At 39.8% G+C, this 27,399-nt stretch overlaps 1 protein-coding gene across 2 annotated transcripts in view; it reads left to right on the forward strand.

The window, feature by feature from the left end:
• The window catches only part of MAST3 (microtubule associated serine/threonine kinase 3), a 1,680,970-nt gene that overhangs the window by 670,197 nt on the left and 983,374 nt on the right, over positions 1-27,399 (forward strand). For both annotated transcript variants that reach the window (XM_044090757.1, XM_044090758.1), the window contains 2 exons: positions 557-689; positions 11,943-12,010. In XM_044090757.1, the coding sequence (XP_043946692.1) occupies positions 557-689; positions 11,943-12,010 (201 nt within the window). The remainder of the gene's footprint in view (positions 1-556; positions 690-11,942; positions 12,011-27,399) is intronic.

Consider the following 27,399-nt stretch of genomic DNA (forward strand, 5'->3'; position numbering starts at 1 on the left):
GCAAAATTCATTTAAAATGGGTGGCGAAAGCCAAACACACTCTGGCTAGGCTTATAAATGCCCTAGGGCAGATAGCCTAGTATGAACCTATGAACAGTGAATACACTTGAACATCTACATTTATGGTAAGTGTACACAACTGTACTTTCTCTCCACTGCATTTTATAAAATGCTGCCTAAATATTTAGCCATTTTAAATTTACAGAGTAACTGATCAAGTTCTAAATCTGTGTTAATGTAATGTGCCATAAACTACTGTATGTATTTTAAGAGACAGCAGAGAGTTTGGCTGTGGAGAACAGATGTCTGTTGTATTTTTTTGTTTTAAAATTAAACATTGATGGTCACAGTGCTGAAAGGTGTTGAACACAGTCCGATATCTGTGGTTGTTAATTTGGTTTTCATTGTTGTAGGCTTCAGCTAATTGTTGATTTTATGATGTATAAAAGATGATTTTTAAAGCCATGCGTTCACTCTGTTCTCTTTCCATGATAAAGTTTGGAGAACTGATTTTCCTTTCAGACTATTTTAATCTTTTTGTCATTGTTGTCTCCAGGAATTTGATCCTGAGCAGTTTTATCATCTTCTTGAAGCAGCAGAAGGTCATGCAAAAGTTGGTCAAGGAATTAAAACAGATATTCCTCAGTACATCATCGGCCAGTTGGGATTAACTAGGGATCCCTTGCAAGGTAGGCAGTCTTAGTAGTGGCAAAACTGAAAATTTAGGGCTGCAGTATAATGTTGTGCTGTGCTGTTCATGCTCAAACATTTCTATGTGATTCAAAGCAAGCATGATTCAGGATAATTTCTGTGCGTCTCAGCATATCCAAAGTACTTGAAACCATTTTTTAATATCAGCTAAGCTCATTAAAATGGTGATAAATTGGAAAATGAACCTCACTGCGTGTATGTTATTGCTCTGCACTGCTTTATCAAGTTGTAAGAGCTCACATTGTTGACAGCTTGCTGAATATACCAAGAAATCTATTTATAAGAAAAATTTGTATTCCACATTATTCACTTTTCTGTAGCCTTCACAAGTGTTCTTTCTTAACAAATACACAAGTGGTTTAACATATAATTCAAAGAGGAAGGGGGATAACGCACAACCTTGACATGTTCCTCTTGATACTGAATGGGTTTGAAAGCTTGCCTTTTATTTTAGTTCTAGCTGATGAGCCATGATATAAAGAGCTTAAGAGCCGAGTGAATTTCTGTGAAAGCCCGCCCTGTCTAACAAAGTAAACACAAAATACCCAGTTTACCTATCAAATGCCTTTTTCTGTAGCAAAGCTTAGTAGGGCTCGCTGTTGGTGATGGTTTCCAACTTCTGCTATCTTCATCATATTCATCAGGTTGTCTGCAGTTATTCTGTCTTTCACAAATCCTGTCTGATCTAAATTAATAATGAATAAGAAAGCGAAGAAAATAATTTACTCTTTTTGCTGTTATTATTGGGATTGTTCTATAATTTTTATTGAGTACAAAAATAGGATAATGATACTCTAACAGTGAAGGGTCCTTACCCGGTTTGGGTAAGACTACTATGACTGTTTCTATGTGGACAGAAAGTAGCCGTCCCCAAGAATATCATTGCATGAATCTAGGAAATTAGGAAATTTCTTTGTACAGAAAATATATCTCTTCTGTGGCATAAGATCGAACACTCGCATGTTTGAATGCCATGATATTGAACACTAAAGACCAGAACTTAAACAGTTGAAAAAAAAAAAAGATAGAAGTCACCTTTTATTGGGGGGGGGGGGTAAGTCCCTCCTTCAGTCCCTCCTTCAGTCACCTCCACCCATGCTACTTGTATATATCAACTCTGGGAGTGCACCTCAGTGAAGAAAGGACAACGTCACGCTCCCGCTGTACTGTGACTTCCCTCATACAGATAGTGGCTTTTTTGGCATTATGCGATTTTGATAATGTATACCATCAGACATACACATTTGGCATTCTGAAAATTTGATTTCAAGACAGTAACTCATTTCCAAGGAGGTGGCCACGGTGGTGCAGCGGTTAGCATTGCCGCCTCACAGCAAGAGGTTCTCTGGGTTGATCCTCGGCTGGGGTGCCTTCTGTGAAGAGTCTGCATGTCCTCTCTGTGGTCGCGTGGGTTTCCTCCCACATCCCAAAGACAATGCTGTAGGTGGACTGAACACTCTAAATTGGCCCTAGGTGTGAGTGTGTGCATGTGTGTGCCTTCTGTGGAAGGTTGGGCGCCGGGCTGGCAACTCGACACTGTAAAACTCCACTGCCAATCATGAGCGGAAAGGTTATCCACTGTGGCAACCCCTAACCGGGGAAAAAGCCGAAAGAAGAACTCATTTCCAAGGTCTTTTTATTTTACTTTTAGCAATCACAGCTACTACTTTCCCTATCACTTCTTTGCAGATTTTCATGATCAGCATATGAACTGCATCATGACCTAAAAGGGGCAGAGTTATGTGTGCCAAATAAGTCCATGTCTCCTCTAGGCCTAATGCAGAAACATGACCTCTACTATAAAGGTCTGCATAATGTTTGTGGAAAACATCAAGTGCATCCGTCAGGTCAAGAATGCCATTTTGCAATTGTATCCTCCATACAGCCCTCAGACTCTTTTTCTATCACCTGACCTCCCCTCGTTTTTGTTTTGAATATCCAAAAGATCTTTTGGATAGATATATAAATGGAAGTTTGCTCTCCGCTAGCATTCCTTAGCAAACTCCTTCAAGAAAAAAATAACAGCGATTTTAAAATCATCCCATAGAAATGGTGTGCTCTTACTCAAGGCATTAATGATGGGGCAGTGTGGTACTGACAGATCCTGCCAGCATCCTTTGAAACTCTTTCCTTGTACAGAAAAAGTCATTAATCCTGCTGTGTGGCACAAATGACCTGCTTTTGATTGTGAAATACAGGATTATCGGGGAGTGATGTGATAATAGTTTGGGGTGATTCAAAAGAATTTTTAACAGCTAAACATGCTCTCACATGTAGACAGATTTATTTTGCTTGGCTGTTGACCATTGTCTGTCTGGGTGGATAAAAAGTAAAAGCTTTGCAAGACCCTAGCAGACAAGTGAACTTCCATACCATACCCATAACCTGCAGGTACTCATTGAAAAAACTCCCTATATTGATGGCAGAGAGTGATATTGGGTCCTCATTAGGTTTCTCTGTTGGAGAAAAAAAAAAGCATTCTAGTCTTCTGCCTATAATACAAAACCTTCTTGGAATGTTGCCCTTTCCCTCAGCATCATTGTCAAGATGTGATAATAGTTTGGGGTGATTCAAAAGGATTTTTAAGAGCTAAACATGCTCTTTAGTAATTTATTGCTTTAGTAATCTAGAATAGGACCTGGCTGCTGTCTGCTCCTCTCCTAGTGTCTCTCTTTCCCTGTGCTTTCCCTGCTCTTCCTGTGCCTCCAACACTAGACTACAGGAACCAAAGGACCCTCTCCAAACTACAGTGGAGTTTACCTTCAGCATTAGACTCCCAGCATCTCCATTCAAGGAAACTAGAAAACTTTCCCTGCTCTTCCTGTGCCTCCAACACTAGACTACAGGAACCAAAGGACCCTCTCCAAACTACAGTGGAGTTTACCTTCAGCATTAGACTCCCAGCATCCCCATTCAAGGAAACTAGAAAACTTTCCCTGCTCTTCCTTTGCCTCCAACACTAGACTACAGGAACCAAAGGACCCTCTCCAAACTACAGTGGAGTTTACCTTCAGCATTAGACTCCCAGCATCCCCATTCAAGGAAACTAGAAAACTTTCCCTGCTCTACCTGTGCCTCCAACACTAGACTACAGGAACCAAAGGACCCTCTCCAAACTACAGGGGAGTTTACCTTTGGCATTAGACTCCCAGCATCCCCATTCAAGGAAACTAGAAAACTTTCCCTGCTCTTCCTGTGCCTCCAACACTAGACTACAGGAACCAAAGGACCCTCTCCAAACTACAGTGGAGTTTACCTTCAGCATTAGACTCCCAGCATCCCCATTCAAGGAAACTAGAAAAGTATGTTTGCTGTCTAACTACTGCCAGATAGCTTCTCCTCCGCTGTACCATTACTACAGGGCCTAAGCACGTTCAGAGTCTGGACAGCCAGCAGCCTCTACCCACCCATCTGTAATTTTCTAACACCCCCTTCTTTCTCTAGTGAGTTCACGCAACTCCCACCTCAGCTTTTGCCCCTCTACCAGCTTCACACAGCTGCCTCCCTCATAGAGCCACCTGTAATTATAGACCTGTCCACTAGGGGGCTCCCTTCTTCCCAGTCCTATCTGTACTGTTTAGCCTCCTGAGTCTTTTTTACTTACTTTATCTTTTCTGTTACCCCAGACCTATTTTTCTCTAGCTCCTCCAACTATACCCTGTACTCTTCTTTCTTTTTCTACCATCTCTAGGCTCTTTCTTCACTGTTCTTATCTACTTAAGATTTAGAAAACTTACCTTCTGAAGCCTGCACTGCTGATTGTTTTTTCTCCCACAGCTGCTTCTTACCTGTTTCTACCCGCTCCGTTCGCCCTGCGGGCTCACTCCGCTCCCCTACCCTGCCCCCAATTGCCACCCGCCCCCATTGCTCTTACCTTTATAGTACTATTGACCACACCCCCTATCTTACCTACCCAGTCAGATAAGTACCTATCTTACACTCACTCCGCCCCTTCTACTGTACATCATACTCACTAATTAACTAACCAACTCCTACCCTATTTACCTAAGCTCAAACTACTTCTCAGCTTCTAGAACTACAACCTTCCTTTCTCTTCCTTGTGCATCTCCATAACTTTTAAAATGCACAGAACATCTATCCCTCCTCAACTAAAACTTCTTATCTGTTTATCATTTCTTTCCTGTCTTGTTACTTCTTACCTCTTAACCTCTTATGAATACCCACTTCACTCTACCATTCCTTTTTCATCCAAACATACCTCTACACCTATATGTACTTTCTCTCCTACCTTCTCAAATGTCACTACTCAACCCAATTACCTACTAGGCAAATACCACAGACTTGCATATTTTAAGTTAAACAAACCAAAATCAAAGAAACTAACAGATAACTTTCACAAACCTCTCCTGCCAAGAGACTTCATATTCCTCCACTTACTGTTGGACGGAGATATTAATCCCAACCCTGGCCCACATCATACAAATTCCAACACCCACAAAAAACATGGCAAACCTACTTCTCTATTATCCACCAAACCTACCAACTCTCTCTCTATAGCCCATCTAAATATACAAAGTATTTGTAACAAAACTACTCAGGTTCATGCCCTTCTAGAAACATATCAATTTGATATTTTATGCTTAACTGAAACATGGCTAAAGCCCTCCATTAAAGACAACGAAATTACCCCACTCGGATATAAACTTGATCGCACTACAAAAAAGGGTGGAGGGGTTGCAATTCTCTGTAAAGCACAAATCCAAATTAGTATTATAGATCAGACTCTTTGCCTTGATAATCATGCAGAAATACTCAGCTCTAAACTTCAAATCAACTCTACTAAGGCCATAAATATCATATGTGTTTACCTTCCCCCAGGAAATAACATTAACACACTCGAATGCATTCTAAGTTCACTCTACAACTACTTCCCTCAAGAAACACTACTCCTAGGCGATTTCAACATCGATTGGTATTCCTGTAATAGTAATAATCCTACCTCCCATATAAACCTCCATGGCTTTACCCAACTCATAAACAGTCCTACTAGAATAAATAAAACCAACAAAAATGATACCTTCTTAGACTGGATTCTTACTAATACTCCTCAACAAACCTACCAATCAGGTACTCTCCCAGATAATCTAAGCCACCACTCACCTACTTATGTCATTAGGCATAAAACCAACCTAATTTTCCCTACCATATACAGAACACTACGTTCAAAAAAGCATTTTAACTCTGAAGATTTTCTAGCTGAATTATTACAATGTAATTGGTCCCCACTAAAATATCTCCCTCTTAATGAAGCGGTAGAATACTTTAATTCAACATTCTTATCTATCCTTGACCATTATGCTCCTAATCGCACTATTAGAACCAAAGCTAAAGCAGCACCCTGGCTGACCAACAATACTAGGCAAAAAATCTTCCTCAGAAACAAATCTTGGACCAAATGGCGTACCACGAAGAATCCAACTGACCATCAAAACTTCCGAGACCTTAGAAATAGTACAAAAAAAGCCATCCTAATAGACAAAAAGAATTATTACCTTCAATTACAACAAACCTCCAAAAAGGAACCAAAAACATTTTGGTCCAGTATTAATAATCTTTTATCCCCAGGCCAGTCCATAACACCTAACCCTCAGGACTGTAACCCAGAGAACCCCATACAAACAGCCAATGACTTTAATTCCTTCTTCACTAATACTATTTAAACTCTTGCTAGTCACCTAACACCCGACACCTCCAAGCTACTTTCACCCACTTTAAATCTACCTCCTTCACTTCACTTACAACCTGTATCTACCTCCTTTATCTTATCACTGCTCCAAAAACTAAAACCTACCACTCCTTCTGCAGATAAACTTCCTGCAGAATTCTTGCAAATAGGAGCCAAAGCCGTTGCCTATCCCATCTCTATTCTGATAAATAGATCCATAAATGAAGGACTTTTTCCTTCTATCTGGAAGATATAACACATCATCCCTCTACACAAAGGAGGTAAGTCAAATGACTTCTCTAACTTTCGTCCCATAGCACTCCTATCACCTATAGCTAAAATCATGGAAAAATGTATCCATAAGCAACTTCTTAATCACCTTCTGCACAACAACGTACTTGCTAACTGTCAGCATGGATTCAGACCTTCCCACAGTACTACCACAGCTCTACTCTCCTTTACCAACTCAATCAACTATAACCGTAATAATAATAATCTATCATCATCAGTTTTCATTGACTTATCCAAAGCTTTCGACATGGTTAACCATAAACTTCTTCTGCACATACTAAAATCTCTCTCACTTGACCTTCCTTTCTTAACTTGGTTCACATCTTACCTAGAAAACTGGCAACAGGCAGTTCTCTGGAAAAATGCACTATCCAATCTCCTCCCCATCTCTTTAGGTGTACCACAAGGCTCTATCCTAGGCCCCCTTCTATTTTCCATCTTTATTAATGACCTCCAATCAGCTATCCCATATACCACCTGTATACAATATGCAGACAATTCTACTATTATCTGTACTGCTAAGTCTCAAACTGAACTACAGTTAATAACCCAAAAAGCTTGTACCACTGTTGAACAATGGTTCTCCGATCGTTGCCTACTACTCAACCCCAAGAAAACAAAACTGCTATTATTTTTACCATCCCGTAGATCTACCCCACTAAACCTCACTCTTACTTCCACTGATAGTACTCTCATCTCACCAGTTTCAACTACTAAACTTTTAGGAATAACTATTGACAATAATCTCAACTTTGAGACTCACATCAACAACACAATAAAAATAGTTAATAAAAAAATTGGATCCCTTTACAGAATTAAACCCTTCCTCCCACCCGAAGCAAGGACAACCTTAGCCAGATCTCACCTTATCTCTACTCTTCTGTATGCTTCCCCCATATACACTGATCTCTCCAAAAACAACCTCAAGAAACTAACAATATCTTACCATAACATTGCTTGATTTGCAGCAGGATCCCCATTTAGAACTCACCACTGCCTCAACCTAAGAAAACTAGGTTGGCTTGAACTTCAGAACCAACTCCTACTTCAACAGCTCTTAATAGCTCACAAGATACTATATCAACCAACTAAAACACCTATACTCTCTAACCTCATTTCACCATACAATAATCTGAAACATCTACGCTCTTCCAATAAACTACTGATTAATTCAACCAAACCCAATAACTCTGCAGGTGACTGTCTCTTTTCCAATTCTGTTGGAAAAATGTGGAACAAATTACCTTCTGATATCTTAACTTTGTCTTCTCTCCCACGTTTTAAAAAACAGCTGAAAATTCATCTTAATAAACACTGGCTGTGCTCCTGCACCTACCCAGCTTAACTCTACTTCTACCTCTTTAACCTTTCTTTCCCTATAATTCCTGCATTTACCTTTGTCTATATCCTCGTAGCTCCCCCTTTATAAAATATTGTACACAGTCATATGTTTATTCTCTTTTGATAAAAAAAAAAAAAAAACTTTTAAAATCATTTGTTTATTATACTTATGTTTTTGCTCTGATTATGTTTATGTAATACATGTATTAACTAGTCCTGATGTAAAATCCTTGTATTTGTATTGTCAAGTCTATGTTTTAAGTATTTTATAACTCTTGGAGCTTTTCTCTCCGGGCCTCTACTGAAAATGGACACATATCCAGCTAGACAAGCACGGTCAACAAATATAAAATAAAATAAAATAAAAATAAATAAGATAGCCATTTAAGTGGCTATGAGATTTATTCTTTCACAGGAGATATACACTGCTTAAATATCCTACCTTTGCACATGGTAAGCCTGCCTGTTTTATCTGCTTTAATCTCTAACAGATCGAACAAAAAAGCCTTTTTCTCACCAGCGCTATTACTTTCCTCCACCTTCACTGTAGTCTGGATAAGTGAAAAGGCAGTTGTAGCAAAGCCTGATCTTCCCATTCTTAAGGGCTCTTTTTATTTAAACGAGTTTTATGGAGAATCACTAAATCCTGGTCTGATGTCTTCAGATAGGCAGTAACCCTTCTTCACTTTATGGGACAGACTAGCCCATGCGCAGTGCAGAAGATAGCTTTCACATTGTATCCATAGCATGACCCCAACTTGCCTTACTTGCTTTGTTCCTTACTACCATATAGTCCTTGTCCCTTAGCACAAATAATTAAGAAATTGTAAAACGTGATGTTTAACAAAACAGGTTGCAAACTTTCATTAAGAATAAGTCAATAATCTTCCATAGAGCAGCCTCAAGTGCCTTTAGCCAACTAAACAAATTGTCAATATAGAGAATACTCAACCTCCTTGTTCACTCATACTGTTACATATCCTCATTTAGCAGGCCACATTTACCTCCCTTCTACCTAAAGATATCGTTACACTATGCCAAAATAATCCCCTGACTGTTTTATGCGAACAACATGCACATTGATGCAACTTAAAACTTTTCTGTGAATGTAAATGGCTACAAGCTGCTGTTCATTCATTCTCAAGTAAAATTTTTCTTGCCTTATTTTTGTAATCTAGGCTAAGTCCTGGATCTGGCTTTCAGTCTGTAAGAGACAGTAATCACTTGCAGGTGAGTGTGTTGGTTCCTTCCAAATATTTTAGTTTGCTATACTGCTCCAGTATCTCTCTGAAAATATTACCACAGTCCAAAGGGATGTAATCCTAAGGGCCAGCGGACTACATCCATCTAACTTCCCACTATACACGCTGTTAGACAGTTTTTCTTTGCATTACATGTCAGTAGAAAGTCACAGTTCTCTTAAAAAAATGGGTATGGCTGTGCTTCCAGCAATTTGTTGTTGTTGTATTTTGAAAACCATTCCACTTGCACTTAAGGTTAGTGAGGCCTACTATCTCTCATCATGGATTCGACCAGAAGAGATCACTTGATCATTTACATAGCCTTTTGTATGTAACATGTGGCTGGCTTACTTGAAAAGAACCCTTGAAGTTCTGCAGACTCGATCTAGTGGGTCTTCTGTTTGTTTTACCTGCAAAATCTCACCACTGGCACAAACGATGATCACTTTCTATGCATCTGTGCTGAGAACTCCGCGATCCCATCCCACTCTAGAATCAGCAATTTTAATAAATTTATCTGGCAGATGCATTGAAGCAAACACTCTCTTTTCTTAATGGCTTGTGTCTCAGATCTGGCTAGGATAGGTCTAGAAAATGGTGCAGGAGGGTGGAGGAAAGGCACATGATAATGGTCTCTCTCTCCATCTCCTCAACTTGTTGTCGATTAGTACACCCCAACCATCATTTGGTCAAACAACTGTATCAAAAAGACTCATTCAAAACTAGGGCTCCTTTACCATAACAAGAAATTCCTTACCTCCGAAGCCAAGATTACTCTCTCTCTTACCTACCTTCTATCCAGTCTAATGTACAGGTCTTAAATTCTCACACATCTTAATTCCATCACTCCTGACCAAACATGAATCTACCTACAACAAGGTAGCTAGATTTGCTGCCCAACAAACCTACAAATCCCATCACTGTCTCTCTCTACAACACCTAAACTGGCTTGAATTACCCCACCAACTTCCTTTCTCTCAGCTCCAGATCATTTATTCTATCCTATACCAGCCTTCGTACTGCCCAGCACTATCCCCTCTCATCTCCCATTATTCTCCCTCCAGACCTCTCCGAAGCTGTAACCAAGACCTACTACAAATCCACAAACCCAAGTCTAAATTTGGACACAACATATACAGCTATCACCCCACTATTGCCTGGAATAGGCTACCACTAGAAATCAGGACACTTACGCATCCTAAGCAATTTAAGACTGCCACCGAAGAGCACTTTAAAAGTCACTGGTAATGCCATTGCACTCTCCCTCCTTAAACATCCCCTACTTCTCGTACCTTAATCTACTTTCTGCCCTTAACTCACTCTTCTCACTAGCTCTCCCTAATCTTCCTTGACTACTCTTTCTACTGTCTTCTAAAATCTATTAAGTAAATCGCCTCAGAGAAACATTCTATTGTAATTGTCTTGGCTTCATGCAACTACATTATGATAAAACTGGGTTTTTGTAACCACTTACCCCAAAAACTATGCTCATCTTAATGGAATATTTCTTTTTATACATCTTGAAATAGGTTTGCTATACTCCTGATTACTGACACTATAACATTGTATTGCTACTTAATGCCTTGTAATAATCATGTAACATTGCTGTTTAATGCTAATTTATAATGAAAATTGTATAAGATGTTGGAGCTTTTCTCCACGGGCCTCCACTGAAAAAGGGCTCTTTAGCTCAATCGTACAATCCCAGTCAACAAATGTAAAATAAAAATAAATAAATGAATTAGTGTTAGTAACTTCCAGCAGTCTCCACCTTTCACACACTCTGGAATAACAAAAATGAAGGTTTTTGTATCTACTGTACACCTCTACATCCACTTATTTGATTTCACTGAGGTCAGTTTCAGCCTCAGTCATGCTTATCTTGTGCACAAGATCATCTGTTACAGACTCCATCTCCTGCCATTGGTGGAACAGTCCCTGCTGATCCACTCTCGTGTCTGATACCTTCAGTTTTTCTATGCAATCTGAGAATTTCATATTTTTTTTCAGCTCTGATATTATTATTTGAAAGTGCAAGGAGTCTACTAGCATTTCAGCTTTATCAGGACTTTTGTTGCCAGGAATGCTGCAGTCTAGCATAGCCGAGGAAGGTCACTCTCCATGTGGTTGCACACCCTTGTTTGTCCTGGGTTAATACATTTTTCTTTTGTACTCTAATGTCCTCCCCAACCAAAATGGTATAAGCACTTCAGAACACCTTAATGAGCAGTTTGTTAGCAAGAGACCACCAGAGGCACATGTTTATGAGGTAAATAGCAGTGGAGGAGAGAGAGCTGAAAGATGCACAACCTCAGCAAGGCCGTGCATTTTTTATAGTATAATATGAAAAATTGTACACTACACAATATCTATTTCTTTATTTAAGAAAATATGTCATATCATATTTCCCGAATCTCATAACAAGAAAATTGTGCCACTTTTGAAATTAATATGTTTTGGATTGTAAACAGAAAAAATTTATCTATACTTGAACAATGTGGTGTTGTATGTCTAAGGCAAGCACAATGCTTTGAAGCATTCAGTTTAATGTTTTTAACTGTGCTAGTTTTTAAACATTCTTGTACTTTCTTTCACCTTAATGCTTCTCATTTAATGTGCAGACATAGTGCCTTTCATTTCTTGAGTCATACTGATATATGTTTTCCTTTCAGAAATGGTTCATTTGGAGCATTTGGACAGTGGAAGCACCATCACCCCTGAATCAGATGAGGCAGCAGAGGTTAGTATTCCTGCATGACTGAACTTGGCATCTGTGAACTTAACACCAGAAAGCTGCTTGACGTGTTGTGAACTGTGTTGCAGCAGATAGGCTGGTGCAACTGATTATACCACACAATATTACTGTTTGAGACTTGCCTATATGATTCATGTTGTCATATGTACATCATCTTTGTTTTAAAGTGGTGGGAGGATGACAATGGTTAAGTTGTTTACCTTAACGACACAAGGTGCAGGGTTTGATTCTCACATGGGGTGACTGGTTAGACTTTAAATGGCCCAAAAGGGCAGTTAGCCTAGCACTAATCTATGAACCTATGAACCAGATTGATTCAGTTTGTATTTTTGCATTAAGCTGGAACAACATTAGTTCATAAATACCAAATAAGGATGTAATCCAGGAGACCACTGAGGACCTAGCCAAATTCCCCAGTTGCCTCAGAGCAGGGCTTGGTTAAGTCAGATGTCTCAGTTCTGTCTACCTTGGAGGAACATCCCTATTTTCAGGCTTGGTTTTGCAGTTCACCCCTCCCCTGGTCGTACACAATTTTGAAGGTTTTTAGTAGACAGGAAACTAGACTACATGATCAACACACTAGTGGCTATGATGATTTGAAGAAGGACGTCCCACTTGTTACAGTTACCTTTTTTCAGTAGCAAAAATAAATCACTTTATGAGATAGCTTTTTGCACTATCATTCAGGCCTACAGATTTTACATAGTCTTTGATATTGTGCTTATATTTTACATCGTTTTGGTATCCTCAGGTTTTTAAATTTGTGTTTCTCAGTAGCATCTCACAATCCTGCTGGAAGTAGGAGTTATATTATGTATGATTTTTATGCTAATTAAGTGCTCACCTTGTTTTTATTTTTTGCTAATGTACCTACTTTTGAGAGCATTTATTTTTATTTTTGATGGAATTTGTTCAGATTCACTCAGTGGGAAATGGATATTGTGGGAATCAAACTCTGAATTAAAGGGATGCAGCTCATTAAAAAGCTCATACCCTTAATCCTCTGTCATAACTACTGGACTGTCAAAATTTCGCAAATCATAACTCTGTCAAATTCACAGAGCCACCATGAATTTCCTTACACAGAAATGTATACACTGCATTCTCCAAAAACATAATTGATTTTTGTTTGTGTCAGGATTGAGCTGTAGGCCACTGATGAACCTAACACAGTACTGTTCTGTTCCTGGTATTTGTGACTGCATTGTTTGATCATTTGGTACTGTGCAGATATGCTTCAGGGTAGGTCCAAGGGGTCTCACCATTGGCAGAAGCAGTAGTCTCTTCATATACGTCTGTGCTAAGAACTCGTGATCACATGTCACTTTACACTGTGTATACTACTGTAATGCTTTGCATTATATGTTCAGTTGTGTTACCCTTCTTCCCAGTATAATGTTTGATGACTGCTCTCAGGTTTAAGAATTAGCTAGCTTTTAGCATCTCCCTTCTCAAAAACAACCCCTGCTGCCACTGTATGCAGTGATTCATCCTGCAATATTCTCAGTCAGCCCTATATATACTTGTTAAAGTTCTGTCATTCTAGCACTTTCTGTAACCTTGTATAATAATTTAATAACAGTTTAAAACAAAAATAGGTATGTATAGCCATTATTCTCAGGGCATTTATGTTCCGTTTGTTAGGTTGGAAATCTGTTGAAAGTGAGGTGTAGCAGCAGCAGGAAGTCTGGAAAAACGTGTTGTACGTCTTTGAATAAGGCTTTTTCAGTCCTGGAAGGCAATAAATTGCTGTGTGCAGTGCCCTCTTTCATAAGTTTGCTTTCTTCTCCATTAAATACTGTTGGCCTGAATCTGGCGGCTTGATTTATCTGGGAAAAAAAGTGCTCTCTTGGGTCACCCAGCATTAATGGTTCTTTTGAACCAGAGCCTGATGGAAAGAGACTGTGATAAATTTGCATTGTCCTTTTCATTGCAGTAGTCACTGTCACACAACACAGGGACCTGCTGTAGACCTACGGCTTGTAGACTGAGACTACTACTGTTAACACAGTATCTCTATGGTGTGTTTATCCAGGCAGTCGTCTTCTGTAGTACTAGAAGTAATCCGTATTCAGTAATCTAAAATTGGGCATCCTTGTGATAGTCTTAAGATCAGCTGCATTAACAAAGTTTATGTTTACTTTTTAACAGTTCTTAATGATTCGTTAAATGGCTTGCAGCATGTCAGCCTTCTGGGTCACCCTGAATTTTATGTCCATTTCCTAGTTAAGATTAATCATTTGGTGTGGTGCTTGTGAAACTGACAGATATCTTTGTTTTTGGCTTACCACATGCCCAAGCCCCTGTGATATTCATCATAAGGATAATAACTGTAGTACATTTTAAAATGAGGTTCAGATTTTTCTAAAGAAAAATGTTCATTCTGCCCTTGCTGAGAATATTAGTCGAAAGCTTACTAAAAGAAGGTGAAGAGGCCTGGCCATCTTCAGTTAATTTTCTAGTGTAACAGAATAATCAGAACCTTGTTTATCAGGCTCATACAGGCAACTTCCACAGCAGTAAGTGAAAAGGTTCTTGAAGTTGAGTTCTCAAGACAGATGGAATTCTACCCTTATGAATGTCCACAGTGCAGTGGCGTTATTATGGAAGAACACGCAGTCCATAGTTTGTAGTGCTGTAAAAGCACATGGTCATTGGTAAAAAGCAAATACTACAGATGTCTGTCATAAAGCAGATGCTGCAATATTAATCTGCCATAAAACAAGTGATGTATAAAGTCCCAAACAAAAAGAGACTACAGGTATAAAAATAGGCATTTCTTTCAGATTTTCTTTATTGCAAAGCTTTCTGTTTGTGTGTGTGTGTGTGTGTGTGTGTGTGTGTGTGTGTGTGTGTGTGTGTGTGTGTGTGTGTGTGTGTGTGTTATGTGAAAATTATTTACTACTGAAATGATAACGTTTTTTTCTTGCCCGTGGCCTCTTTTGGTTGCAAGTTTGGAGATCTAACTTAAGCTGATGATGTTCCTAGAAAAGTCCACCAAGAAGTATGCTTGCAGGAATTGTGCCAAAGGATTGCCACCATCATTGCTTCCTCTATTTTGTTAACAGTGATCGGGTACTATGTTGTGAACATTGCATGCTTTCCGTAAGGAAAAGTTTAAGCTTTTCTCATTCTCAAAAAGTTTCTGACGTTGATTCAAGGGACATACACCAAGAGCCTCCAGCTAGAGGTTTTAGCAAGGAAAGAAAGAAGCATCACCATAAGGAGGAAAGAAAAGATTGTTGTTACATACCCTGCAGGCAGTGATTTTGAGGTGTTAGTCTTCTCTGTCTTTCAGGGACTCGAGTTTGCTTAATCTATTAAGGTGCAGAATTTTTAGTCACGGGCATCTGTTTCTCCTATTTCCTCAGCTTTTCTTGGTTCCTGACAGCAGAATTTTGGCCATACAAGTATCCCAGGCATCTACTGGGATTCTCTACTGTACATCAGTCTTTGTTACAATAGACTGGGAATCAAACTAGTTTTATTGGTTTCCCATGTTATTTTGACAGTAGGCTGAGTGATGCTTACCAGTAAGGAATGCTCTCTGCCTTTAGATTTTCCTACTCTTTTGATTCGCAAAACTGTCTCACACAGCCAGGAAAGCATTATTTCTTTGTATTAAAAGAAAAAGTTGATCAAGCCTCTGACATTGTACCCAGTAATAAATAAGCTTATCCCTCCACGGATGCCTGCCCTGGCCTCTACCTTTTTTATTTCCATATGTTTTATCAATGGCTGTGTGTTAGCATGTGCAGGCTTTGGTGCCACCCCCTTCCCTCAACTATAGAGCTTGGAACTAAAAGGGAAATGAGCGACTGCTCAAGTGGTGTAGCGGGGTAAATTCTTGACTGTAGCCCAGCCAACCCAGGTTCTGTTAGCAACTGGGGCAACTGACTTAGCAGCAGGGAAGGGATGGGCATGCCCATCTCAGGTTGTAGGACACTTGTTGATATGCTCCCTAAGAGGATGTGGTCCAAAGTGGGGAGCTACCTTCTGATGTAAAACAACAGGTGTGGTGGGTGGGGTAAGGAAGTGTGTAGGTCATAAAAATTCCCCTCCCTACAGAAGCACAAATGAAAAATACAAAACCAGCACGGGCAAATAACTGTTAAAAAATTAACTTAATGAAACAAAAAACACTGAATAACCAGGAGAAGAAAGAATAAATGACCATTGTTTGTGTACCAATACTTTAATCTCCCCTTTTGTCACAAAAATTGTTCATTAGAACAAAAAAATCACAAACCCACTCTTTAATTTATACAAAACTGTGAACCATTCACCATCTAAAATTAATTAACAATGCCTAAAATTAGTAATTGACTAAAACCTAGATATCATTAACAAAACTACAAACAATGAAAAGCATATTATATAACTTTCAACCTTCTATTCCTTAAAAAAACATTTACTATTAATAGTACCATTAATTCCTGGAAAACTGTCAGCACCAAGCTTTAATTACCTTAGTGTTTCTCTTTGCTCTACCATATTTGTAAAATCACCACCTTGTCTGTCATGTAAAACCCATTCTACTATTGTAAATAAAACCTTTTTGAATTTAGAGCATTCAAGGCGAATGTTTGTATAAAGCGTTCTTTTCATTCTTACTTTTAATAGCATATAAATGCTCCTTAATTCTGACTTCTAGACTTCTGGTGGTCATACCTGTATAGTATGCACTGCAGCCTGTACAACATGTACTGATGCAGATAACCTCAGTAGATTTACTGAATTTTTGAAATTTACTTTGGGGGACTGTGGTTTGGAAGTTTTGTTTTTGGATATATATCTGAAAATGGTGTAAGACATGTAACAAATTTGTTAGCAAAATTTTTAGAAAGAATATCTTTAGTAACAACTATTTGAAATATCAGAGCAGTCATCCAAAATTTATTAAAAATAATATTCCAAGAGGTCAATTTATTAGAGCCTCTAGGATGATGTCAGAGGATGAGACATTTGAGGAAGAAATTCTGTTCATTATTAATTTGTTTAAAAACAGGGGATATAATATTGATATGCTTAATAAAACAGCTGAAGAAATAAGAACAAAAAGGAAATGTTGTTTTCCCCCTATTTTATTGAAACCCTTTCAGAAATGTATTAGAGAAGAAACACAGGACAAAAACATGACAATATGCACTATTGACATGACTGTTGATAGTCATGATATTTGTGCTGTTATTAAAAACAATTGGAAAGTAGTGGAAGGCAATTTAGATTTGATTAAGTGCATTGGTACTCATCCCAAGTTTGTTTCCATGAATTCCTGTAGTCTTAAAAGTGTGTTTGCAACAAGACAATTTTAAAATTATGACTACAGGACCCCAGACCAAAATGAAAGGGATGTATAATTGTGGGAACTGTTCAGTTTGCATGTTTATATCAGAAGGGCCCAATGTATACATCTGGAACATTTTGGATCTACCATTCAAACTCCACGTGTCTTTAGTTTTAAATCCAAGGGGGTTATCTGCATCAGTACATGTTGTGGATGCGGTGCATGCTATATAGGTATGACCACCAGAAGTCTAGAAGTCAGAATTAAGGAGCATTTCTACGCTATTAAAGGCAAGAATGAAAAGAATGCTTTATATAAACATTCGATTTGAATGCTCTAAACTGGAAAAAGTTTTTATTTACCGTAGTAAAACAGGTTTTATGTGAAGAAATGTGGTGGAGCAAAAAGAAACACTCTGGCAATTAAAGCTTGGTGCTGACAGTTTTCCAGGGATTAATGGTACTATTAATATTAAATGTTATTTAAGAAATAGAAGGTTGAAAGTTATATGATATGTTTTTAATTGTTTGTATTTTTGTTAATGATATTTAGGTTTTAGTCAATTATTAATTTAGGCATTGTTAATAAATTTTAGATAGTGTTTGTTTCACAGATTTGTATAAATTAAAGCGTGGGTTTGTGATTTTTTTTGTTCAGAGGAAGTAGAGATGAGTCAAGCCTCCACATTCAAGTTCCACGACCAGCCCCAGCAAAAGTTTTGGTGGATTAGGATAGTATCTGGTAGACCCTGCGTGGTCGTTGGTTACTGGGAGGCCAATAACAATGATGTCTAAGAGGACCAGAGAAAAGGAAAATGGAACCATGCCTCATGTGGACATGTGTGAGTAGGACACACTCATGTATTCCACATTTATTTTCTTTCTACACTATGTTAAAGAGGAGGAAGTAATCTCTTCTTTCTGATCTTCAACAGTAAATGCCTCATTTGGGGAGGCTTTTAAAATTATGTGGGATTAGTTTATATAGGAATGTGGGGGTAAAGTAATTATCCAATAGCCGTAAAAAATTCCTTAAAACCACTAGGCTTTCGGGAACCCATGTCTTCTGCCATCCCTTCAGTCTTTCACACTTTTGAAAATAAACTTAATAGTGCATTTCTAGAACAGATTCATAGTTACCAATTTCCTGAAAACTTGATGGATTGTACAGGACAGAGGAAAAAATGGAATGCCTTTATATGAGCTATATAACTGACCCATCAGTTATTTTACTAGATGCTGCTGATGGATCTGAGCTGGTGTCTGGTAAAAGTATCATTCTCATGTACAGAGAATGTAAGGTACTGACCTGTTGGAGAAGAAGGCTTACAGTTCCTTCAGCTCTGAGATTAGAGCTGTTAACTGTCAGGCGCATATGAGTGCTTTAAAGCAGAGACACTGCAGGCTTTTCCAAACAGCTGTAAAGGACAGTAAGCATACGGTCAGGTTGTGTAGTGATTTTGTTTATTCTTCTGCTACAGCAGCTGCCTTGAGCATGTTTACTTGGACGCCTGTATGGAAAATGAGCCATCCTTTACTAGAAGATGTGAAAGGGCAGCATTTAAGTGTACCCTTAGATAAGAATCTTTTTTTTGGACCTGCGTCTCAGGAAGTCTTTAAAAACTGGAGAAGAATATATAGCTGCATTACAGCTGAATGCTGGACCCCCAGGTGCTGTTGTTCAGTAAGATTTGCAGCCCCAGAGAACAGGCTGTTCTCTATCACATATCTCTCTGATTTTTGTGTGGTAGTCCTCTGTTCCATGGCATCCATTATTTCAGAATTTAACTAGGGGTTCAAGATCACAGTCATAAAAGGCCTTACTACCACGGAGCTGGTGACTGACCCTGGGATGTCATTTCATCTGTACACCTACCTCAGCCAAGTTCAGCTGTAAAGGAATTACACTAGAATATTTGGGTGTCTGGCAATGGACAGATGCTGATGGAGCCTAGCAGTTGGATAACCTTACCCCCAGCTAAAAGAATAAGAACCCCCTCACCAGATCCCTCTGTTGACTCATATCTGACAGGAAAAATATAAGTAGCTGGCCTGTACTTTGCTGAAGTAGTGTGAGTTTTTGGATTTGATACTGATTAGGAAAAATCCCTGTCATTGGGATCTTTAGTTTAGTATTTCTACTTTGGTAAGACACTAAATTTCATGAGGGCACATTCCATATGGGGAAATGCCTGGCTGCCACAGACTGTATCAACAAGCATCCTCCAATCTGGCATTGGCAGTATTATTCCAACAGTGTGCCAAACCTTTGAAGATACATTTGAGAAATCTTCTTTAGATACTAATTGAAGCTCCCAGAAAGCCAAAGTACAGGATAAATTTAAATCCATATAAAGAAACCTCTTTGGGGGTCTCATGGTTATCTCCCTGGACACTGAGAGGGGAACACAGACTGCCCCTTGCACGTAAGCTGGACAAGAAAGTAAACTTAGGAAAGATGTACACATCTGGCACTCTGGCTGTTGAGGCAAACAGCTTCCAAACCCACATGTTGCTGTATCATAAAGAAAAACAAAATGGATGGTGTTGTGGAGTCTATTCCAAATATTTCTTTAAGAATGGAACTGTCCAAGTGTATTCATGTATTGCTCAGAGTAGAGAAACATGCCATAAATTGTGGGTGTAGTTTTATAGATCTGTTTCGCAGGGCAGCAGCCTTGAGTACAGTTGTAAGAAGGCACACTTTGTGAAGGAGTCGGCCATTGCCTGAAGATGTCTTAGGGCAAATCCTGAATGCCCCCTATGGACAAGACTTGCTTTTTGGCCACCTTCCCAGAAAATGTTTCAAAAACATGAAAAGAGAGAAATGCTATTCAGATGGTTAAAGAACTTTTTTTTCATTCAGCAGTTCCAAAACGCAGTTACATTTTCCCTGTCAGTCTATGGCATTTTTATAGAAATTAGTCCATGGCCGGACAGTATGAATAGATGAAAGCTTTAGAAAGATGGCCTCCAACAGGGAGAAGTGACTGAAGCAGATAGCTGGGTAGAGGTGCAAGCAATGAACCCACACCCTCTCAAGACAGTGTTCCTCAGTATAGTTTTCCTGATGCCCCCTTTCCCTCAGTCTAATAGGAGAAAGACTAATCATTTACTGCAATCAGTGGTTTGCCCTGACCATGGACATCAGTGTGAGGGAGCAGACTGTGTCTGTCAAGATGCAAAACAGAGTTCGTAAGATTCCATTCTTTCATGAGGCTACCCCCAGATCCCCTAAAGCAGTTGACATTAGTAGACCTAGTGTTAGAGCGGCTGCTTACATCCATAGTGACTGAAATTGTTCCATTTGGAGTGGAATGAATATGGTTCTCTTCCCAGACTGTTCGTAGTCCCAAGAAAAGATGTCTTATTGAGATTGTCCTTGGAACCCTGTGTGAACAAATGTTTAATAGCAAAGATGTTCAGGATATATATTCTCTTATTCCTCTGTAATTCCTAAATCTGTGATGTTGACTGTGAACATGAAGAACCCTTACATCTACATTCCCAATTCTCAAAAGCCACAAGAAGTTTCTAGGATTTCATATTGGATTTCAACACTTCAGTTCACCTCCTTGCCATTTAGGCTGTGAGCCGCTACAGTGATATTCATCAAAAAGTGGAACACATCTCTTTATACCTGGATGTCTTGTCATTTTAGGCCTTTTCCCATGAGGAGCTAAGGAAACTATGAAGTCTACTCATCTTCCATCTCTCCTGCCTGGGCAGTTCTGTCAGATGCAAGACATTTGTCTCCTTTCATTGTCAAAGCATTCCTTGGAGTAGTGTTAGATGCAACAGAAAGTGGGGTCTTTCTCGCATCAGAGAAGGTCACCGTCCGTTATAGCTTATATGTTCATAGGTAAGTACTAGGCAATTTGTCTGCAGACCATTTTAAATCTAGCCAAAAAACCCTATTTAGAATTTTCCTGTAGCCTCAAGGAAGGCAAAACAAAATAGACTGGGAGAGAAGTTGAGGCTACCTATCCAGTTATCTAGGTTTGCCCTGAAGGTGGCCAGAGTGCTACTGTGCTTGACATGTAGTGGAAGTTTGTTCCAAAGGTGAGGGATACATTTGAGATATGAATCTATAATGCCAAGTATGTCTTATTTACCTGCTGATGGTTTAGTTGCTGTAACAGAATATTTTTGGTATGATAGTTCTGTGAAGCAGTAGGTGCTCAAGTAGGGGTGGATCTTTCATGGCACTAAAGGCTAGACATAGAACCCCATGAAGGAGTTTGTAAGAGACTGAGTACAGAGAAAGTGCCTGCAGTCTCTCCTGATAACTAAGATTTTTGAGGTCACTGATCTTTTTAGTTATGAATCTCTGAGGTCTTTCAGGTAATGTGATATGTTTAGGTAAATACATGCCAAAAGTTGTGCTATTTGCATTAGTAGGTCTTATAAGAGATGAGTAAAGGGGAATTGAAACTTCATTGGATGTAATGGAAGATGCCTTAGGAAAATAGATGGGCAAGTTGAAAGGCTTGCTGAACTGCTGTGGAGACATGATGGATAGTGCTAAGGAATTATCAGCAAGAGTACCCAAATCTTTTACAAAGGTGTCTAGAGGGATGCATTCCCTGTATAGCAAGTGAAACTGTTTTGTTTACCAAATTAAACTATGTTATATTTTTTTCCATTTAATTTGAGACCAGTGTCCTGCACCAGTTGTTAACATTGGTCTTAGTCGTGTTGGACCAATTGTGAGCCAGTTGAAGTGCTGGCCTGAAGCTCTGAGATATGTGCCTAAACGGAAATGGCCTAAAACTGAGCCCTGTGGTACACCACTGGTAAATGTTTTGTTTTCAGAAGTGGTACCTGCTACTCAAACCATATGAGTTCCGTCAGACAACCAGTTAGCTATCCCATCGCACAATATAAGGATTCATGTTCAGATTTACATGGGGAATAGTGTCAAAGGCCTTGGCTAGATGTAGATATGCTTTGTGCACTGGGTAACTACTATTCACTGCTTCAGTTATTTTTTGAAAGAAATGTATGAGGTTAATGAGGCAGGACCTTCAAAGCCAAATTTCTGAGGGTCCAGGGTTCAGAGATTTTTCAATGTCCGGATTAATGAAGTCTGAGTTAATGCCCTACATAGATTTACATATGAAGCTAGTGAGACAGATAGGTCAGTAGTTACCAGGGTCCATGGTTGGGCCACCCTTGTGTAAAGGCATTACAATAGCTGTTTTCCAGGCTTCAGTAATGTAACAAGTGGAGAGGCTTAGATTAAAAAGTTTAAGTGGAGATTTAGAAATTCCATATTTGACACTGATAATCACGCAACCTGGTATTTTGTCAGGGTCCATGAATAAAGTATTTTTTAGTTTCTGAAAGGGCTGATAGAATTTATTGCATTGTAATTAAAGGCGATGGCTGGGATTGTGGTACCTGTGGGATAACTGTAACTATCGGTGGAGTAAAATTGCACTAAATTTGTTAACAAGGATATTTGCTGTTTCCTTTGGGTCAGAGAATGTAGTATTATTGTGGACTAGTTCTGAACAATGTTGGGGGTTAGTTCTTAACTTCCTGACGTAGTTAAGGAATGATTTGCGGTTATTTTTGGTTTTAGTGGCAATTTTAATTTCATATTCAGCTTTGAGCTTTCTAATAGTTCCTTTCATTTTCATTATTACAGACAAAAATACCTGAAAGGAAGCTTTTATGAGCCTTGGGAATAGATGTATGTATCTATACTAGTAGCACCTTTGGTGAAACTACATAGGAGAAGGATTCATCGATGCCTGAGGAATTTGTAGCTGCATGGAGTGGACAAGGGATAGCCATTATCCAAAGCATCCGTATGAAATTCAGGTAGTTCCCTCCACACGTGTTCACAAAGCACCCAGAACCATGAGAAGTGGGTGCATCACACCATGGTTGGGAAGCATTTGCCTGGCCCCTTCAAAGTTCAGGGGTGCAGGACTCACAGGGACAAAAGAAAATGTTAGTGTGAAAGAACTATTAGATTTGGTTTATGCTGTCCAGGTTTTTGTAAGTGTTTGGATGCCATGACTGTTTTGAATAAGCACCGGCAGCACTACAGTTATGGAGACATATTCATGCCAGTGGTGTAGACCAGCCATGTTAGCCTGAGATCTATCGATATATAGTGGAATCTTCTTCAGCAAGTCTCTATCCCTTCAGAGGAGAATGCCCTAGCAGACCATCTATGCAGCTCTTTCTGTAGTCTTCATGTATGAAGACTTGAACTTTGGGGTCTTCAAGACCCTAAGTTGGTATGGGTGGAATACAAGAAATGGATCTATGTTTCACCTCTTAATTTCCAGACCAAGATGTTTCTCTCAAGATGCCATTGCATCAGTGCTAGGCAGTAAATACATTCTGCCTAAACTAGAGGAATGAACTTATACATGCCTCCTTCCTTTTCCTTTTATCAAAAATTATTGTGAATGTAGGAATAGAGAGAACAAACCTTATTTTGATAGACGTAGTGTGGCCAAAGTAATCTTGCTTCTCCTTTTTACTCCTGTTAAAGAAAGAGGAGCCTTTGACAATTCCCATACTTTGCACCTTGCTTATCCAACATGGGGGGCACCCTGGTGCATCTCAGACTCTGCTGTCTAAAGCTAACTGCCTGGTGGCTAGTTTCCTTATCTCCTATTGGGAATGTTTTTCACCTGAGGTTGTTAGTGTTTTAAAGAAGCACACTGACCAATAACAAAGTCCTATCTTGGCAAATGGAGAATATTCTCAGATCGTGTATAACTTGCTAGATGCCTCCAGAGAAACCCACAGTGCAACAGATCCTCAGCTTTTACCCTCTTTATTTAATTCAGGGTTTGTTTATACTTCTGTAGAGGTTAAAATTTTGCCCATTTCTGCGTTTTTACCCAAGGATCCACCCTACCCATTCACCTGCTTTGTATTTAGATTTTCTCTGAGGCCACAGGAAACGAGTATGTCTATCGCAGGACTTGAATTTCTAGTTGAAATTCTTACCCTCCCTGTTTTGAACCCATACAGTGGTTGTGCTTTAAAATTTTTATATTGGAAAACTATTTTCTTGGTGGCCATCACATCTACTCATAGGTATTCTGAGTTGCATACCTTCATAGCTGCTGAGCTTCTGTCAGGACAATGTATCCTTAAGAATTAACCCTTCCTTCATGCCCAGAGGGATCTCTGAATTAGCTTTGAACTAGCCTCTCCAACTACCAGTTTTCTCACCCAGTTCGTAGAATAAATGTGAGAGGTTATTGGCACTTACTGGATATTTATAGGCAGTTCAAATGTTACTTAGCCAGAGCCAAAACAATTAGACAATCTGACCAGTTGTTTTCCTTTAAACTATGGAAGAAACACAGACTAGCATCCAAATGCTTAGAGTATCTGTGAGGCAGGTTCTTGGACCTCTCCAGACACTTCTGTCTAGACAACTCTTCAAGTGGTAGAGCAAGTTTTGCCAATCCATGCTGTGTGTCCCACCTCTAATTTTGGGATCAGGCTGACTACTGTTTAAGTATTCTGTACCCTGTCATGAATAATACTGCATCAGTAATCCTTATAGTGAATGTAGTATAGCTGTGTAATAGCTTATCATAGCAGTGCATACTTAAATAAAAGAATCATTGCTTCATTAATGACTCCCACCCACCTTCTCCCAATTTTTCTTGTCTTTGGTTGGTCTGTTCTGTAGAGACTGTTTTTACTATTTTTTTAACAGCCTGGTTCAAATACTATATAACCCAGAGGTCAGACCAGATTTGATGATGTTCATCGTGCATACAGCTGCAGTCATTACAGATGGGTTATCCTGCCGTCAGGCGGGTCCTCGGTCAGCTGAATTCCAAAGTCTAGGTCCGGCGTCGGTTGTCGTCACTTCTTCCCTGACGTCAGTGCGGCAGGGGAATAAAAGAGGCAGCCGACACCATTTTCTTCAGTCTTTCTTGCCACGCGGTGCCCGAAGCAGAAGCAGTTCGCAAGTGCCGGTCGGCCAGCTCCTGAGATTTACGAAAGTATTTCAGCCGAAGTCTTCTTTAAAGCTAAGTACCCGTTGGAAACTTTTCTTGCCTCAGACCGATGTCAGACAAAGTTAATAATTGCATTTCTTGTGGGAAGCAAATACCGCATAAGGATTTCCACTCTTTCTGTATACCTTGCTTAGGGCCAGACCACTACGTCTCGGCCTGCCGTTTTTGTGCTAGGTTCAACAAGCGCACTATTAAGCGCCGGGTGGAGTTCTCCCTTCATTATTTTGGCAAAAAATGTAATTATATCATGTCGTCTGATACACCGACACCAGTTTTAAGCAAAAGACGCAAAGACAAGGACAGACATCCGAGGCCTGCACCGAGTACTGAGACCACGCTTAGGCCGACTACCGGTTCTCCGGTTCTCAGCGAGGCGCCTACGCAGCCCCTGACTACCGATGAAACTATTTTACCGGTGTCTTCAGTACCCGAGGCCGCAGGCTCCTCGGTCTCCATTCCCACTGCAGATACCGACGCCACTCTTGGCGGGGAAACTGAAAATTTAGTCAGGCCTGCCATTTCTGAGGGCTTCTTCAGGCCTTCCACCTTCTCTATTAAATCCTTCACTAAATCTAAAGCTGCCATGAAAACTTAAAAACAGGGTCCTCAGACCCCCTCTCAAGGCCCCATGCCTAAAAAACAGATGCTTAAAATGGCTGAGGATTTGATAACTCTCATCAGGGGTTCTCAACCCCCCCTCTGACAAAAGACCCAGATTGGAGGAAGACTACCCTTCCTTAGACCAGGCTTCTATTGCCTCAGACCATTCTGAGGACCAGGATTATGCCTATTCCCCTTTCGAAGACTCTGATGCTGAGGAGTCTATTCCCTCGGTCTCCCCCCCCCTGAGGACTACTCTTTTGGGGAAACCCTGCATACATTGAGGGAACACTTCCACTGGGAAGGCCAAGATTACTCATATTCCAAGAAAAGGCTCAGGGAATTTCTACTGCTCCCCCAGCATAGGCCCCTGACTATCCCTCCTGTTTTAGATATTTTGGATGATGTGTACGCTGAAGCCAGCCTTAATCCAGATTCTTTACCTCCAGCCCCTGTTAAACCAGACAGGTATTACCAGGTTCCTGATTCTCACCAGTTCCTTTACAAAAGCCATACTGCTGACCCAGAAAAATTTCACAGGGTCCCAAGGGAATAAAGGCCTCTACTGCTAAAAACCCTTTACCTTCAGAGAGAGATTCCAGAGCATTAGAAAGGTGGGGGGGAAAGGTGTATACATCTGCCACTTTAACCATGAGGGCATTAAATTGTCAATTTCATATGTTAAAGTACCAACAGTTTTTGTTATCTCAGCTGAAAAGCAAAATGACACAAACAGAACAACCAGATTTGAAAGAGTTGCAGGATTTGTTGCATGGAGCAGAGCAAGTGGGTAAGCATACCTTGCAGTGTGGTTTTGATGCTTTAGAGGCCTCATGTAGAGCTGCTGTCACGGGGTCTGTTATACGTAGACATGCTTGGCTCAAAGAGCAAACCTTACCAGATCATGTCAAAGCAAAGTTATTAGATGCACCACTTCAAAAAGATGTATTGTTTGGTGTTAAAGCTGAGGAGGTACTAAAGAAAATGGAGGAAAAAGCGAAATCTATGCAAACAGTGAAAGATTTCTTGCAGGTACAACCTCCATGCTTCAGCAGAAACTGGCCTTCAAAAAATTGGTCTTTCCAGCCACGGACAGACCTCAAAGGGGCAGATACAGACGCCCAAGGGGTAGAGGACAACCTCAAGGATCTTACAGAGCTAGACAGTGGCAAGCACCAACCCCAAGAGGTGGAGAAGATAGATCACAGTCATTTAGAAAACAGACACGATGACTTCCCCCTATGCCTGCCAAACAAAGCTTTAATGGCAGCACCTTTGGGCGGAAAACTGGCATTATTTTCAAAAAACTGGCACATTGTTACAAAAGACAAATGGATTCTGGACATTATAGACAGAGGCTACAGGTTCCACTTTCACATCCTTCCAAAAATGAGAGGCTTGCCAAACCTGCCACAAAATCAAAGGGCAGAGGCACAAAGACAAATTTCCGCTCTCATGGATATGAAAGCGATTCAAGAG

This window comes from Protopterus annectens, chromosome 13.part0 (assembly GCF_019279795.1).
Source record: "Protopterus annectens isolate FY-2018-M chromosome 13.part0, PAN1.0, whole genome shotgun sequence".
Lineage (NCBI taxonomy): Eukaryota > Metazoa > Chordata > Ceratodontiformes > Protopteridae > Protopterus > Protopterus annectens.